Below are 17,264 nucleotides of genomic sequence, written 5' to 3'. Positions count from 1 at the left end.
CCTGGAGGCAACAGTGTCACTGCATGGGCAGCAAGTAGTGCCAGACTGAAAACTTGTCTCACACATGCACATAACCTTTAAAAATGTATATACATGCTCAAAAATTGATATATAAAATACAAGGGATAGCACATTGCTTACTGCCATCTTACTATTTCCCCATCGAAGATAGTAAAAGAAATACAAATACCACATAAGGGTCTGGAAGATTTGCATACCCAGAAAAATCGGGGAATCAGTATAAGATTTTAAGGGTGGGGAAGTGCTAAGCTCAGATTTATTTTACAGGAAGCACTCAAGTAAAGGCATAGAGAGAAAATTAGGGGGGATCATGCAATCATGGCAGTGAACAAGTGAGTCAGGAGCTGGTGGAAATGGAGTTCAGTTGTAGGTGTAGAGCAAGTAATGTCGACTGTTACTCGGGTAACGATTCCTGAGGGTGTACTGTGTGCCGCTGTTCCAAGTGCTCCACCTAGGAGCAGGCAACAGCGAGGGAAGCAGCTTGGCGAGTGGCAGAGCTCTGCACCTACCCAGGCTGCTGGGCCTGGATCCTGCTGAGTCTGAGCGGGCACAGGCGAGGTCCTTGGAGCAGCCAGCCCCACAAAGATACTGCCAGAACCCCACCAGCATGGCTCCAAAGGGGGTTCCCCATGGAGGTATTTTGCGTTGAGAATTCCATAAGCAGTTCCATTAAAAAAAGAGAGAACGTGCAATACTAGGAGATATGTGAACTTTGGATCCAATTCTTCTGCTGGCACTAGGTAAGGAAACGTCCTTGAAAAAAACTTGTATCAGAAAGCAAGAATTACTATCCATTTCTTCCCCATATGTCCCTCAAGCCTAGAACTGTGCCTGGCACATAGAAGGCATTCAATAAATAAAAATTATTTATGGTCTTTGCAAGCAACATTTTACACCAAATGGACAGTTCATACTTAGAGGAGCTTTGGTTCTACATTCGTGTAGTTTGCAAACATATAATTTTATATTCTGGTTAACAGGATGACATAGCTGTAAAGAAGTCTGAGGAACAAGGCCCTGCAATCTCAGGGACCTGAAGTATGAACAAGCGCAGAAAGTGGGGCCAGGTTTTTCTCCCAACAGATCCCAGGATCTTCCCCCACCCCTTACCTTTGGGGTTACCCACTCCTTCCGGTTGGGTGTCTGTGTCTTGACCATACACTTGGTCCAGGCAGTGACGTCCCCAGTGCAGTAATAAGCATCACTCTTGAAGACCAGCTGACCCGAGCATTCCTTGCAGGGAAGGAGGGCACCGAACGCCATGCCATCGGCTACTCGGTCCAAGATCTGCAGCCAGTGGAGAAACACATCAGAGGGCAAATGCGGGACTACAGAAAAGGACACTTACTAATGTGGGATGGAGGGACTTGCACAGATTTCACTCTCTACAAAGAGACTTCTTGCTGTGGGCTTGCTGTGGGGCTCTTAACACCCCACCCCGCCCTTCGTTTACAAAGGAGCTTGGATTCTTGTAAAGTAGAAGACCTTATTTCCAAGTGTTCCTGCAGCTCCCCCATCCCTCAGTGATTGAGAAATGAAGGGAGAGCCCAGAGCATCCACTGGCATTGCACAAAGTACAGTGCCAAGTCAACTCCCAAGAATGACAGCAGAGAAGGGCCAGCTGGGGACACTGATGGGACGCCGTCATGCCATCCCTCAGGAGGGGGCTCTTCACTCCACAGGCCTGGCACTCTAGAACAAGCACTAACATGTGGAAGATGTCTAGTGGGGCATGTGAATGCCGGCCCCATCCATCCCAGAAAAATGGTGACCACGATGGTGGTGATGACCGTGCAACACAACCACGATTTATACTCCTTGCAATTAATACCAGCAGGTGTTCACACGGAGGGCCTCCCACACTCCATTGGGACAGTCACTCCACAACGACGGGGTCAGCCTCACATGCGTGTCCCACTTAACACAAAGGCAGCTCACCGCCGACTCCCCAGAAGGCACTTGCTGCTTGTTGAAGATGAGTAGCTCCTTCAGGTCATTAGTCGAACACACTTTCTTTAGCTCATCCTTGATGTTCCAGATCAGGTCGTTCTGAGCCTATGGACAAGACCCAGTGGCTGAGAGGCCAGCTCTTTTCAAAGGAAGAATTCAACTGGAGGAGGAGCCCCGGTCAAGCTGAGCCTCCAGTTATACCCTGGTGCACCAGCAAGCTGCCACTCCAAACCTGGGTGATCAGCACAGGATTTGACTCCTGGTCATGCTCCTGAGGACACCAAATTAAGCCTGCTGTGTGGTCTCTCAGAGAATACTGTGGAAGGTGAGGAGGAGGCCCTAAGGGTTTGGGGGAGATTGCACCAAGGCTCCTGGAACCAACTCTCAGAAACCAATCCCCAGAGACACAAGGTAAGAGCCTGGAAGTGCTAGGCTGAGCCCAGGGCCCACGTTTATCAGCAACTAGAGGAGGCAGGGTATGGCTGTTCTCCACCAATCTTAGAGTAGGAATGATTCACAAACACTAATTTCCTTGATGGTATATTATATTCAGTATCACAGAGCAATGTATTTAAACTCTTCTGAAAATGGAAGTTTTAATCTTTATTAAAGTGACTACTCTTGGTTGGATGCTTTTACGTGTCATCTCACTTATTCTTTTTCTTTGAGATGGAGTCTCACTCTGTCACCCAGGCTGGAGTGCAGTGGTGAGATCTCAGCTCACTGCAACCTCCACCTTCTGGGTTCAAGCAATTCTCCTGCCTCTGTGTCCTGAGTAGCTGGGATTACAGGTGTGCAACACCACACCCAGCTAATTTTTGTATTTTTAATAGAAATGGTGTTTCACCATGTTGGCCAGGCTAGTCTCAAACTCCTGGCCTCAAGTGATCCGCCTGCCTCAGCCTCCCAAATTGCTGGGATTACAGGCGCGAGCCACTGCGCCTGGCCTCATCTCATTTATTCTCACAACAATCAAGCTTGCTGAGGAAGCTATCAGCCTCTCCATTTTAAAGTCTGAGGGAGTCTCCTCCTTCCCCAGGAAAATAGGCAAGTTATTAACCATCTCTGCTCAGATTCCACCTCTGTAAAATGGAGACAAAAACGCCAGCCCTATCATATCCTATAGGGTTGCTGTTAGTACCAAAGGAGGATTTTAACTCCCCTGGTGAAGCTGCAGGCACACACGTCTGCTCCATTTCCCAGCTTCATTTTTAAGGGCTCTCTCGACATCTCCTCTCCGTTGCACACAGCATACGCCGGGACACCAGGAATGGAGACGTGGGAGGATGAGGAAAAGGTCTAGTGGTACAGGGTTAAATGGAAGAAGTACAACAATGTCACCTAGATGACCAAGGGTAGAGAGCCAGCAGACACAGATGTGCCACGGTGGGAACACTGACGGGCATTTTAATTTTCTGACTCTCTATACATCTCTGACATCAACGGGGAAGAGAGAAGGACACTAACCTCACTGAATGGCCAATGTGAAGTGGCACCACGGTTCTCCTGCAGCCAGTTTTGGTGCATGACAGACGCTTTTTTACCGTAAGACAACTGAACAAAATGTGTGACTCTTACTTAGCAACTAGAACTATATCAGAAATTGCTTTTAGTTTTAGTACTACTAGTAAAAACTGAATACTCATACAAGAGACACAAGCAGACGGTTCATGGAAATCACGTGCTCAAGGAGAGACCAACTGTTCTCCCCCAATTTCCCAAACACCCAGCATTTTCTGATTAATAATTTTTGCTTTGCTTCAACACATACATAATCAACACAGGGATGAATCTTTCTGGTCAAGGACCACTGATTTAATGGATAGTTTTCTCCTGTCATTATCAGTCATCTATTCCTTTTTAAAAATGAGAGATCTTCATTTAAAAAATGTAGAGACACTTGATGTCTTCAAGCCATTTGTCTATGCTAAGAATCTTTGGCATCCTTTAATTAAGTATTCAGTTTCCAATGTTTGCAAGTGACCACAAAGGTGCAGGGTGTACAGTAGTGCATAATTTGGCCAAAGCATGAATCTCTGGCATCCCAGTAAGAGGCTGGTGAGTGGGAACAGAGCACTCAGCCTTTGCTCAAGCCTGGCTGCAGGTTGGACACCTACAGCCTAATGTGGGTTCTCTTCCAAATAAAAATGGTTTCCTTGGGAGGAGGGAAAACAATCTGGGGAAAAAGTCATACTATTTAATGACAGCCATCAATTTGCTAAAGTTCTTAATAAGTGGGACATAAGTCCTTGAACTGTCTTCTCAGAAAGAGAAAGAGAATCCAGACAGCAGCATGTTGAAAGGAGACACAGAGCTGGGAACTCACCTTTAGAGCTTTTTCAAGCTTACTATCTTTGTCTTTTTCTTTTTTAGATTTCTTCTTGGCCACTTCATCTACTCCATCCACCTCATCGCCTTTTCTCTTTCTGAAGGAGACACAGGATATGAGAGCCAGAACCATTAAAAATCTGACACCCAATGACTTGCGGTGATACAGTATCTTAATGTCATTCTATGACTACTCACACTTGTCACTCCCTAACCCCTGCCCCACTCAGTGCCCTTAGGTGATCACTGTCTACTCAGGGAGTATTTGCAACCAAGATGGCAGAAGACACCATCCATTTCAGAACATACTCTCCCAGCCAGGGAGAGGCGCTAGGGTTGTTCCAGGGACTTAGAACAACCCATTACAAGAATCCAGGGCTCAGGCCCCATCTGAGGTAAAAACAAAAACAAAAACAAAAAAAAACACCTATGTATCTCCTGGCCTGGAAGGTTCTAGCAGGGACTAGGCTAGAGGTAAGCCCATGGCTAGGCGGCAGGGATTGCAGAAAGACAAAGCACAAGTCCAGGGGCTAGGCCTTTCGAGCTAAAACACAGAGCAAGGGAAAGAGGCTGCTCACAGAGGTGGGGCCGTACTGCCACATAAAGCCCAGACAAGAAGCGACAGTCAAAGCAGTGCTAACCAGCCTGCCCCAGCTTGCTCAGCAAACATGGCTCTGAGACTATCACCTGCCCCTAAAACACAGGGGCAGGACAGCCACAGTGGTCTCAGTCTCAGCTATCTCACAGACCTGAGCACCAACCCTTGCACTTTCCTCAGCCATAAAACAGGGAAAAGAATACCATCTGCCTCACAGAACTCTGGTGACAGGCAAATCAAACAGTCCAAATACAGGGCTCGATACAGTGTCTGGCATACGAAATGTGCTCAACACATTCTGGCGGTTATCATGGCTTAAGTGGGAGCTGATGGACTCCAACACCTGTATCACGTGCTACAATGCCCTGTGGGCTTTCTGACCCACGGCCTGATTTTTCAATTTTCTTGCACATTCTAGAGCCCCATGTGTTGCTGCAATGAACAGGCATTATGAACTGAGATAATGTGTGATGGCTGCTCGATGGTTGCCCAGTCACCGTCCAAGGAACAGGGTGCATACCAGGTTCTACCACACCACCCCTGGTGTACCTGTTAACAAGCAATTCTCCAGACTGAGGCTGAGGGACCAGCAGAGGGTAAACTGGAGAGAGCAAGAGGTGTCCATGTATTCAAGATGGTCACTGATGGTCCTTCCCATTCTAAATTTTAATACCATGCGAAACCCTTATCATCCTGAACTCTAAGCCAGGAAAATTATCCACTGCCCATCCCCTAACTAAAAATGGTCACGATTCTCCCAGCATTGTTAAGTGATCGACCCAGGCAAAACAAATACTCACCCAGGGAAGGAGGGTGGTCTTTTAAGTATCTAAAGGGCTGTCGTGGAAAAGTGTAGTTAGCCTGTCCATGGAGATCAGATGTTGGAAGGGGAAGAGACCACTAGGAAGCAGGTCTCACAGGGCAGAGGGCTCTCGGCAGAGGCCATGGGAATCCCTGGCTGTCCTTCCCTACCCTGTCCTTTGCCCCCAGATCTCTGCTGTCACCGTTCCTCAGTTTGCATCTCCGTGGCTTACTGACAGTCAGTGAAGGGAAACAGAGGAGTGATATGGAACCTGTAGAGCCTTCGGGCCTCCCTCAAGCCCCTCACTGAACCCCCAGGGCAACCCCACAGCGCTCCACCCACCCTTCGCTCTTGACTCCTGGGAGCTGCTTCTTCAGGGCTTCTTTATCCTCTGCAGCAAGGAGGCTGAAGCCCTTGAGCTGACTCGCACTGTACTCGGGCCGGAAACCCAGCTCCTCCCTGTTCTTGACAAAGCAGTGTGGGTGGTACCAGCGGTCAATCATGCCTAGCTGTGGCTTCTCCGGGTCCAGCATCTTCTTGGACAGGCGCACCTGGCCCTGCAGGAAAAACCGTATATGGTACCAAGGGAGCGACAAGGAAGGATGGTGAACATGATACGGACAGCCTGTGCTCCAACCAGTGAGGGGCTGCAGGTACAAGTCAAGGTCTGCCCGCCAACTTGAGGACTCATGGGCTTTTGAGAGGTTTAGCTCTCTCAGGTCATCAAGGATTGTGTGTTACCCTCAAGACTCAGGGTTCCTTAAATTCCAAATGGCTGGCGACCTACCTACCTGTCTGGACATGTGAAGAATTGCTAACATTCCCCTTAAGATGTTTCTGTTGACCTGGGGCAGGCATAAAAACACATGGTATGGTGTGCTGGGCAGAGCTAAAGCCTTGCACACCTGCGTGGGCTTCCAATGCAGCATTTTTTTTTTTTTTTTTGAGATAGGGTCTTGCTTTGTTGCCCAGGCTGGAGTGCAGTGACTTGCTCTCAACTCACTGCAACTTCTGCCTCCCAGGCTTAAGTGACCCTCCCACCTCAGCCTTGCCTGGCTAATTTTTTTGTAGAGATGAGGTCTCACTATGTTGCCCGGGCTGGTCCAGAACTCCTGGACTCAAGCAATACTCCTGCCTCAGCCTACTGCACCACCGCGCCCAGCCCCCAATGCAGCACTTTTGTATTAGCAGGGATTTTCTGTCCATTCCCACCCAGCTATGGCCTCCTTAGTCTCTTTACAGATGACACCCTCTAAGGACTAATAACCCCACAGGCAAGAATTCAGTCCTGCCAGCCTGCGCAGGTCCCCAGTCCCCAGGCCTGATATTCCCAGGAGAGTTCCAGGCCCGGGAGGCTCAACCCAGAGAATGCAGCAGGAGGGGCTCCTGACAATACATAAAGCCAGCAACCCAGCAGCACACACCACCCGGCATTCCCCTTGAGGCAAAGAGGATCTTAACGTTTGCCTTAAATTTTTGGTGGTTGAAGGTAGCTGGAGAAGATATAGCAATTCCATGTTTTCGTTTTCTAAATACCCATTGGCTCACCTCAATTTTCTGTACAAAACCTCCAGGAGGCAGAAACTTTCAATTAATGCCTCGAATGAATCAATTAATATGTGCATGTCACATTAGAGAAGGGTGAGAAGGCTGCGGGGCACAAGCCTTCCCTTCTACCTGTGTCTCCGTCCATTTTGTCTGACTGGCTGTCAGCCTTCAAGGACTAGAACTGGTGGGAAAGCCTGGTTAACGAAGATCCCCTGATTAAACAGAAAAAGGCTGGAGGCTCATACCAGGGTAAACACACTCCTTACACCTAATTCTACCATAAAACACAGACAGTCTTTCCCCAGCCACTGTTGGATCCAAAAGACACCCCTTTTGTTAATGCTTTCCAAGAGCAGATGCATACATACAAGAGAACTGGACCAGACCTGTCTGGAAGTCACTGTCACATCTGGTCAACACTAAAGTCTTCAGTTTATTTTTAATCACGTGCGCTGAGCTAGCACCCTAAAGCCCCCATTTCTTCTCTTCTCTTGAGACAGACAATGACATCAATGCAAGCAATCCATAAAGTTCAAGGATCTGAGCCCCCAAGACCTTACCTTTTCTATCTTCTCCATACACCCCTTGCATGTGCTTCTGTTGGACTTGGCATACTCTGCTGCAAAGTCACCCAGCGTCTTCTCTGCCTTGCTACCAATTCCAGCCTGGCCTTTGCCTGAAGAATCAAACAGACAGCAATGCTCATCTCAACAGCTCCAAAATGCAGCTTAGAGGAGCCCCCTGTCCTCTTCTACCTCCCCAGGATCCTTCCACTAGGATACCTTATGCCTTGGGAGACTACGATTGGTCCATCTCATCTGTCTGTAACAACCGTGGTCAGCTAATAGAGCTTCTTTTCTGGAGATAAATGACCCTTCTCCTTGAAAGAGCAGCACATTAGGGGGTGATCAGCTGTCTGACATTCCGTCTCCTCCCCTTCCTCTGGAGGCCCCTCCCGCACTTTAGAAAGCACTTATTAGGTGTTTACCTTAAAAGCCTCGGAAGCATACTGACGTCTCACTAAGCCTCCTAATTTCCATTATACTTTTATTTACCAAAGTGTGGAATTAAAGGAAATATTTTGATATAAGCCAGACACAAGTATATGTAAGAATTAAATATGTGGTAAAGGTATCATTTCAAGTTAGTGGGAAAAGGTTGAATTATTCAATAAAGAGTTGTGGGGATCACTGGCTAGACATTTGGGACAAAAACTAGATTATTTTCTTATTATAAAAATAAATTCTCAGGCTGAATCAGGTAGTAAGATGCCTAAGACCAGGAATAAGATGAAGCTATCTTCCCATCACTTCTATTCCATATTGTATTGGAGGTTGTAGTAAGTGCATTAAGGAAATAAAAAAAAAAAACAAAAGGTATAAGTTTGGAAAAGAGTAAGTAAAACCATCTCTCCTTATAGATGATTCTATTTGATGTTCCTAAGAGATATCTTGAGAAATCTATTTTAAAATCTACTAAATTAAGTGAATTTAGCAAATATGCAGGGCACACTGTCAATATACAAACATACAAATATGTCTAATACTAGCAATAAACATACTGGAAAAGGCAAGTGCATTGTTATTTAAACAGCGTTAAAATACATAAAACACTTAGATAAATTTAACAAAAGACGTGCAAGATCTCTGCACTAAAAGCTCTAAGACTGCTGAAATGAAAGAAGACCTAAATAAATGAAGAAACGTATCATGTTCATGGACTGTTAAGATGTCAATTATCTGCAATTTGATCCACGGATCCAGTGAGATGCCTATCAAATTCCTAGCAGCTGTATTTGTAATAGCCCCAAAATGGCAACAACCCCAAAGTCACCAACAGTAAAATGGATAAACAAACGGATATACCCAAACAAAGGACTACTCCCCAGAAATTAAAAGAACTAATGACACACAAGATGACCCGGATGAATCTCACAGGCAGTGCGCTGAGTGAAGAAAGTGTGTAAGAGGGTATACAATTCCTTTTCTTCCTGAAATTCTAAATCAGGCAAAATTAATATATGGGGAAAGAAATCAGAACAGTGGTTACCTGAGTCAGGGAAAAATGACTAGCAAAAGTACACGGGAACTTCCCAGGGTGATAGAAGAAATGTCTATAACTCAATGGGGTATATGCCAGATGTGTATAAGCATTTGTCAAAACTCACTAAACTGTATACGTAAGATCTGTGCATGTAACTACTGTAAATCATTTTAAAAATTCCAGATATAATACCAAAGACATATCACAAATGAGAAGACAGACATGACTATACAAACGTTAGTGAAAGATGAAACTTTAATGAGGCAAAAAAATACAACAGACAAAACTAAAAGAAAATGTCAAACTTGGAAAAATATTTGTAAAATGTTATGACAAAGAATCAGTATCTTTTACATTTCCTTAAGAAAAAGACAAGGCCAGGCATGGTGCCTCACACCTGTAAACCCAGCACTTTGTGAGGATGAGGCAGGAGGATCACTTGAGCCCAGGAGTTCAAGACCAGCCTGGGCAACATAGAGACTTCCTCCATTTAAGGAAGAAAGAAACAAACAAAACAGCCCCCAAAGCAAACCCCAGCATGGTGGCGCATGGCTGTACTCCTAGCTACTTAGGAAGCTAAGGTAAGAAGATTGCTTGAGCCTCGGAGTTCAAGGTTACAGTGAGCTAGGATCGTGCAACTCCACTCTAGCCTTGGGTGACAGAGTGAGACCCTGTCTCCAAAAAAAGGAAACACTTAGGAATGGTATGTTAGTAGAGAAATGTGTATATTATATACTGCTGGTATAGCATGTGCAACTGAAGCAACCTTTCTGGAAGGCAATTTGGCACATACATAGAAAGCCTTAAAATTGTTCATCCCTTTGAACAGTAACTGCACATCTTAGAATTAAAGAAATAACTGTACAGGTGCCTGGGATGTACAAGAAGTTTGCAGCAGCTCTATGTGTAATATAACTAAAAGGTTAAAATTCTAGTCTCAAAAGCAAGACAGGGCTGGGTGCGGTAGCTCACACCTGGAGTCCCAGCTGCTCAGCAGGCTGGAGGATTGTTTAAGCCCAGGAGGCCAAGGCTGGAGTGTGGGCTGTGATCATTCCACTGCACTCCAGCCTGGGTGACAGAGCAAGACCGTGTCTCAAAAAAAAAAAAAAAAAAAAAAAAAAAAGCAAGACAGACTGGATTTGAATCCTGGCTCAGGAATTTTCTACCAGTACAACCTTGAGTCAGTTACCTAACTTCTCTGTGACTGAACGTCCTCACCTGTAAAACTGACAAAGACTTACTGCAAGGACACAATTAAATTAATATGTCAAGTACTTGGAATACTGCATGAAATTTAGCAAGACCTCACTAAATGACTACTATGCACTTTAATCTGTAACTTTTAACATGAAAAGAGTAAATATCAAGTTGTAAAAGTACTAACAGGTCAACATCACTAGTCGTTAGTGAAATGAAAACCAAAAAACCACAGTGAGATACTACACTTCACACACATTAGCATGGCTATATTAAAAAAAAAAAATAAGTGTTCATAAGAATGAGGACAAATTGGAATCCCCTTGTCTTGCTGGTGGAAATGGAGGAGCTGTTGTAGAAAACAGGATGGAGGCTCCTCAAAAAATTAAACATGGAATTACCATGATTCGGTGATTTCACTTCTGGGTATATACAGCAGAGAAGTGAAAGCAAGGTCTCTAACATATATTTGTATACCAATGTTCATTATAGCACTAATATTCATTATCATTATTATGAATATTATGAATACCATTCATAATAGCCAAAATGCAGAAACCTGGCCGGGTGCAGTGGCTCACGCCTGTAATCCCAGCCTGGCCTATGTGGTGAAACCTTGTCTCTACCAAAAAATACAAAAAAATTAGGTGGATGTGGTGGTGCATGCCTGTAATCCCAGCTACTCGGGAGGCTGAGGCAGGAGATTTACCTGAACCCGGGAGGTGGAGGCTGCAGTGAGCAGAGATCAGGCCACTGCACTCCAGCCTGGGCAATAGAGTGAGACTCTGTCTCAAAAAAAAAAAAAAAAAAACACCAAAAAACAAAGTGCAGAAACCGCCTAAATGTCCACAGACATACGAATGGGTAAATGAAATATGGTATATTCATGCAATTAATGTTTATTATGTCTCTAAAAAGAAGGAAATTCAGACACATGCTGCAACATGGATGAACCTAGAAGAACTATGCTGAGTGAAGTAAGCCAGAAACAAAAAGACAAATAACTGCCTAACTCCACTCACATGAGGTGCTAGAGTTTTAGCTTCACAGAGACAGAAGAAACAGTGGTTACCAGGGACAGGGAGAACAGGCAGTTACTGCTTAATGGATTGGGAGTTTCAGTTTGGGAAGATGAAAAAGTTCTGGAGCTGGATGATGGTGATGTTTGCCTAACAATGTGAATCTACTTCATGCCACTGAACTCTACACTTAAAAATGGTTAAGACAGGTCAGGCACAGTGGCTCATGCCTATGATCCCAGCACTTTGGGAGGCCAAGGTGGGTGAATCACCTGAGGTCAGGAGTTCAAGACCAGCCTGGCCAACATAGTGAAACCCAGTCTCTACCAAAAATATAAAAATTAGTCAGACGTGGTGGCGCACACCGGAAATCCCAGTTACTTGGGAGGCTGAGGCAGGAGAATTGCCTGAACCCGGGAGACAGAGGATATAGTGAGCCATGATTGTACCACTGTACTCCAGCTTGGGCGACAGAGCAAGACCCTGTCTTTAAAAAAAAAAAAAAAAAAAAAAGTTAAGATAAATTTTATGTTATGCCTATTTTGCCACCAAAAAAAAAAAAAAAAAAAATCAACTAAGGAAAGTGATACTTAGAGTAGGATCTCAATTCTGCAGGAAAGAAAATCACACACACTCACAAGCAAATTAGTATTTTCTAAGGAGATATCCTACATGTTAATAAGTCATTTGTGAATTAGACGATTTGGGATGAATTAAACTTTTCATATATTTAAAAATAGTACGTTAGGCTCTCTGGATGAAAAGTCCCTGGACAATCAGTAGGTAGTATCCTAACTGTATGGTTATGATAGTTTCACAAAAAGACACATTTTCAGTAAAATTATTATGCCTTCTCATATTATAAAATTATACTTAAGTCAGCCTGGCCAATACGGCGAAACTCCATCTCTACTAAAAATACCCAGCCAGGTGTGGTGGCACACACCTGTAATCCCAGCAACCCAGGAGGCAGAGGTTGCAGTGAGCCGAGATGGCACCACAGCACTATAGCCTGGGTGACAGAGATTATCTATCTATCTATGTACTTAGGTATATTTAAATTATAACTAGATATAACACATCTATGCCCCTAAACCTACAACTTTCCCTATCCTGAACACAAAAGAGAAAACAGCCACAGAACAAGAAAAACGTCAGCCAGGTGTATTTGCTCATGCCTGTAATCCCTGCACTTTGGGAGGCAGAGGTGAGATTGTTTGAAGCCAGGAGTTTGAGACCAGCCTGGGGAACATAGCAAGATCCCTTGGGCAACAAGGGATTAAAAAAAAAAAAAAAAAAAAAAAAAAAAAGTTAAAAAATTAATTGGGCATCTGTAGTCCTAGCTTCTTCAGAGGCTGAAGTGGGAGGATTGCTTGAGCCCAGGAGTTAGAGACTGCCAGTACATTCCAGCCTAGGCAACAGAATGAGACCTGCCCTCTGCTAAAACTGGCATACTCACCCTCTGAACCCTTTCTTACAAATTTATTTACTTTTTAAAACTCTCAATTCTGAGCCGTTACTAATCTATTTGCAGCAAGCAGCTGGTCAGACATACCAACAGCTACAAGGACCAGCTGCAAGAAGGATAGACAGTGATACGGTTTGGATCTGTGCCCCCACCCAAATCTCCTATCAAATTATAATCTCAAATGTTGGAGGTGGGGCCTGGTGGGAGGTGACTGGATCACAGGACAGATTTCTGCCTTGGTGCTGTGTCACGATACTTTTGAGTTCTCCTGAGATCTGGTTGTTTAAAAACGTGTAGCACCTCCCCTCTCACTCTCTTCCTCCTGCTCCGGCCATGTGAACTGCCAGCTTCTCCTTTGCCTTCTGCCATGACAGTAAAGATGGTAACAAGGTTGGAGGGCTGACACTACCCAACCTAAAGAGTTACTATGAAGCCCCAGCAGTCAACACAGTGTGGTACTGGCAAAAGGATAAGTAGATCAGTGGGACAGAACAGGGAGCCCAGAAACAAAGCCACACAAAGCACAGTCCACTGATCTGTGACAAAAAAGTAACGGCAAAAATGGGAGAAAAGATGGCTTTTTCAAGAAGCGGAGCTGTAACAACTGGACATCCACATGTGAAAAAAAAAAAAAAGGAATCTAGACACAGACCTTACACCCTTCACAAAACGTAACTCAAAATGGATCACAGATCTAAATGTAAGACACAAAACTGTTAAACTTCTAGAAGAAAATCTAGATGACTTCGGGTCTGGTGATGACTTTTTACAAACAACACCAAAAGCCCAATCCACTGAAGAAGTAACTGATTAACTAGACTTCATAAAATTAAAAACTTCTGCTCTGAGGAAGACCAGCCACACACTGAGAAAAAATATTTTCAAAAGACATAAGATAAACGGCTGTTATCCAAAATATACCAAGAACTCTTAGGAATCAACAGTAAGAAAACAATCTGATTTTAAAAAGAGCAAAACCAGGAGTTTGAGACTAGTCTGGGAAACAAGGTGAGGCCCCGTCCCTACAAAAAACTTTAAAAAATTAGCCAGGCATGGTGGTGCACACCTGAAGTCCCAGCTATTCAAGAGGCTGAGGTGGGAGACAGAGGTCAAAGTTGCAGTGAACTGTGATCACACCACTGCACTCTAGCCTGGGCGACAAAGCAAGACACTCTTAAAGAAAAAAAAGTGGGGGCGGGGGCAGGCAAAAGACATTTCACCAAAGATATACAGATGGTAAATAAACATATGAGAAGATGTTCAAGATAATTACAGTATTAGGGAAATAAAAATTAAAACAATAATAAAATACTATACATCTATTAGAATGGCCAAAATTCAAAACACTGACAACACCAAATGCTGGCAAAGATGTACGATGATACGAATTCTCATCCATTGTTGGTGGAATGCAAAATGATTCAGCTTTTTGGAAGACAGGTTGGCAGTTTCTTACAAAACTAAATATACTCTCATCACATGATCCAGCAACTGTACTCCTTGATTACCCAAAGGAGTTGAAACTTATGTCGCCAGAAAAACCTGCACGTGGATGTTTCTAGCAGCTTTGTTCACAATTGCCATAACTTGGAAGCAACCAAGCTGTCCTTCAGCAGGTCAATGAATAAACAAACTGGTAATCCAGACAGTGGAATATTATTCGGTAATAAAACGACAAGACATGGAGGAATCTTTTTTTCGAGGTGGAGTCCAGCTCTGTTGCCAGGCTGGAGTGCAGTGGCGCCATCTTGGCTCACTGTAACCTCTGCCTCCCGGGTCAAGCAATTCTCCTGTCTCAGCCTCCCGAGTAGCTGGGACTACAGGTGCACACCACCACGCCTGGCTAATTTTTGTATTTTTAATAGAGACAGGGTTTCACCATATTGGCCAGGCTGGTCTCAAACTCCTGACCTGGTAATCCACCCGCCTCAGCCTCCCAAAGTGCTGGGATTACAGGTATGAGCCACCATGCCTGGCCCAACATGGAGGAATCTTAAGAGCACATTACTAGTGAGAGAAGCCAATCTGAAAAGGCTACCTTCTGTATGATTCCAACTATATTATATTCTGGAAAAGGAAAAACGATAGAGAAAGCAAAAAGATCAGTGGTTACTAGAGGTTAGAGGGGAGGGAGGAATGACTAGGCAAAGCACAGAGGATTTCCCAGGCAGTGAAAGGACTCTGAAGGCTACCATAAAGGTACATGCATGCCAAAGTACATTTGTTAAAACTGACAGGATGTACAACACCAAGAGTGAGCCTCATGTAAAGTACAGACCTTGAGGGATAGCGACGTGTCAATGTAGCTCATCAGTTATAACTATGGACCACTCTGGTGGCATTGTTGATTGTGGACAAGTCTGTGTATGTGTGGGGTGGGGAGGACTATATGGAAACTCTGTACTCTGCTCAATTTTGCTGTGCACCTAAAACTGCTGTAAGAAAAAAGTCTATATACAGGAGAATGGTGTGAACTTGGGAGGCAGAGCTTGCAGTGAGCTGAGATCGCGCCACTGCACCCCAGCCTGGGCGACAGAGCAAGACTCCGTCTCCAAAAAAAAAAAAAAAAAAAAAAAAAAGTCTATATATAAAAAAAGGTTAAACAGACAATGGAACAGAAATTTCTAAAAGGACCCCAAAATACAGACATTTTGTACATGACACAAGACACCTCTGGAATCAATGGGGGAGATGAATAAGTCAATAAACAATGTAGGGGTCGGGAGCGGTGGCTCATGCCTGTAATCCCAGTACTTTGAGAGGCCGAGGAGGGCAGATCACAAGGTCAGGAGTTCAAGACCAGCCTGGCCAACATGGTGAAACCCCATCTCTACTAAAAATACAAAAAATTAGCCGGGCATGGTGGCAGGCACCACGCTACTCAGGAGGCTGAGGCAGGAGAATTCGCTTGAACCCGGGAGGTGGAAGTTGCAGTGAGACAAGACCATGCCATAGCACTCCAGCCTGGGCAACAGAGACTCCATCTCAAAAACAAACAACAACAAAAAAAAAACAAAGTAGGGAAACTAGATCATCATTTGGAAAAAAATAAAACTGGAGTCATGCCTCACACCACATCAGCACACACCGGGAAAACTTCCAAATAGAGTAAACATTTAGATGTTAAAAGAAACAAGGAACTATAAAATTACATGTACTGGACGTAGTTCATCTGTATCCCCAGGCTGGGCTACTTGACAGTGGCTGCTGGTGCCTTTTCCCTAGCACTGTCACTACCTCAGGGTAAGGGCCACACCCTGGCATACCGACCCTGTAGTGACCACCACAGTAACAAACACAGCACTGTCACCAACAGGCCAACTCAAAACCAGGGACTCTGAGTCCTCCCGCCACTTCCAGATCTAGAGGCAGCTCTGGCTGCAGGGTGTGACTGTGCAGAGGCCAGTAGCACAATCTGGAAGTGCAGAGAACGCACCTCAGGCAAGCAAAAACCAGTAAGAAACAAGAGACAGAACCAATGGATAATGCTGCTCCCTTCCTCCTGCTCCGAGGGGCTTTTCTGAACTTGGTGGCAAAGGACTTGTGTGAGGGCATCCTGCATGACCAAGCCATTGGCTGTTCCTCATGAAGCCATGGCCAGCTTGACAACATATGGCAGGCACTGTGCTTGCCCTCCTGCCTCCCCTTCCTTCCTCTCTCTTGCTGCCCTAGGATTACATCTCCTAATAAAGCTTTTAATAGCTTTGCTGTATGCTCTGCTCTCTATGTCACCTGACATGACCTGTACTAAGACATGGGAGAAGACATAAAAGGAGAAAACTGTGGAGACAGTAAAAAGGGCAGTGGTTGCTGGGAATTAGGAGGGATAAACAGGGGATTTTTAGAGCGGTGAAACTGATGCAGGGCAGGCCAGCCCTAAATTGGGGCTTGGCCTGGGAGGGTCCTTGGCTTCGCTCTGGACAGAATTTAAGAGCGAGCTGGTGGTAGAAGCAAGCAGCTTTATTGCGGCAGCAGTGTTATGGCTCTGTGACTGCTCCTGCAGAGCAGGGCCAGCCCACAGGCAGTGTGCTGAGGGCAGCAGCACAAAGGCAGTTTTGTGGTCATATTTACACCCACTTTTAATTATATGCAAATTAAGGGGCAGATTATGCAGACATGTTAAGAAATGGGGTGGTAACTTTTAGGTCATCAGACTGTTGTCACAGAAAGGGGTGGTAACCTCTGGGTATTGCCATGGCAATGGTAAACTGATATGGCACACTGGTGGGTGTTTTATGGAAAGCTGCTTTGTCCCTGTCCCTGCTTTAGTTAGTCCTCGGTTTGTTTTGG

At 44.9% G+C, this 17,264-nt stretch overlaps 2 protein-coding genes across 2 annotated transcripts in view; one reads left to right on the top strand and one right to left on the bottom strand.

The window, feature by feature from the left end:
* The window catches only part of COQ8A (coenzyme Q8A), a 685,974-nt gene that overhangs the window by 82,040 nt on the left and 586,670 nt on the right, over window positions 1–17,264 (top strand). The gene's annotated exons all lie outside the window — the stretch shown is intronic.
* The window catches only part of PARP1 (poly(ADP-ribose) polymerase 1), a 47,304-nt gene that overhangs the window by 23,511 nt on the left and 6,529 nt on the right, over window positions 1–17,264 (bottom strand). Inside the window, exons 3-7 of the mRNA XM_050757449.1 lie at window positions 7,808–7,923; window positions 6,042–6,256; window positions 4,298–4,397; window positions 1,960–2,076; window positions 1,132–1,308 (exon numbers count right to left, since the gene is read on the bottom strand). Coding sequence (XP_050613406.1) covers window positions 1,132–1,308; window positions 1,960–2,076; window positions 4,298–4,397; window positions 6,042–6,256; window positions 7,808–7,923 — 725 coding nt within the window. The remainder of the gene's footprint in view (window positions 1–1,131; window positions 1,309–1,959; window positions 2,077–4,297; window positions 4,398–6,041; window positions 6,257–7,807; window positions 7,924–17,264) is intronic.

This window comes from Macaca thibetana, chromosome 1 (assembly GCF_024542745.1).
Source record: "Macaca thibetana thibetana isolate TM-01 chromosome 1, ASM2454274v1, whole genome shotgun sequence".
Classification (NCBI taxonomy): domain Eukaryota; kingdom Metazoa; phylum Chordata; class Mammalia; order Primates; family Cercopithecidae; genus Macaca; species Macaca thibetana.
The sequence above is the reverse complement of the archived record's forward strand: the minus strand, read 5'-3'. Positions and strand labels throughout refer to the sequence as shown.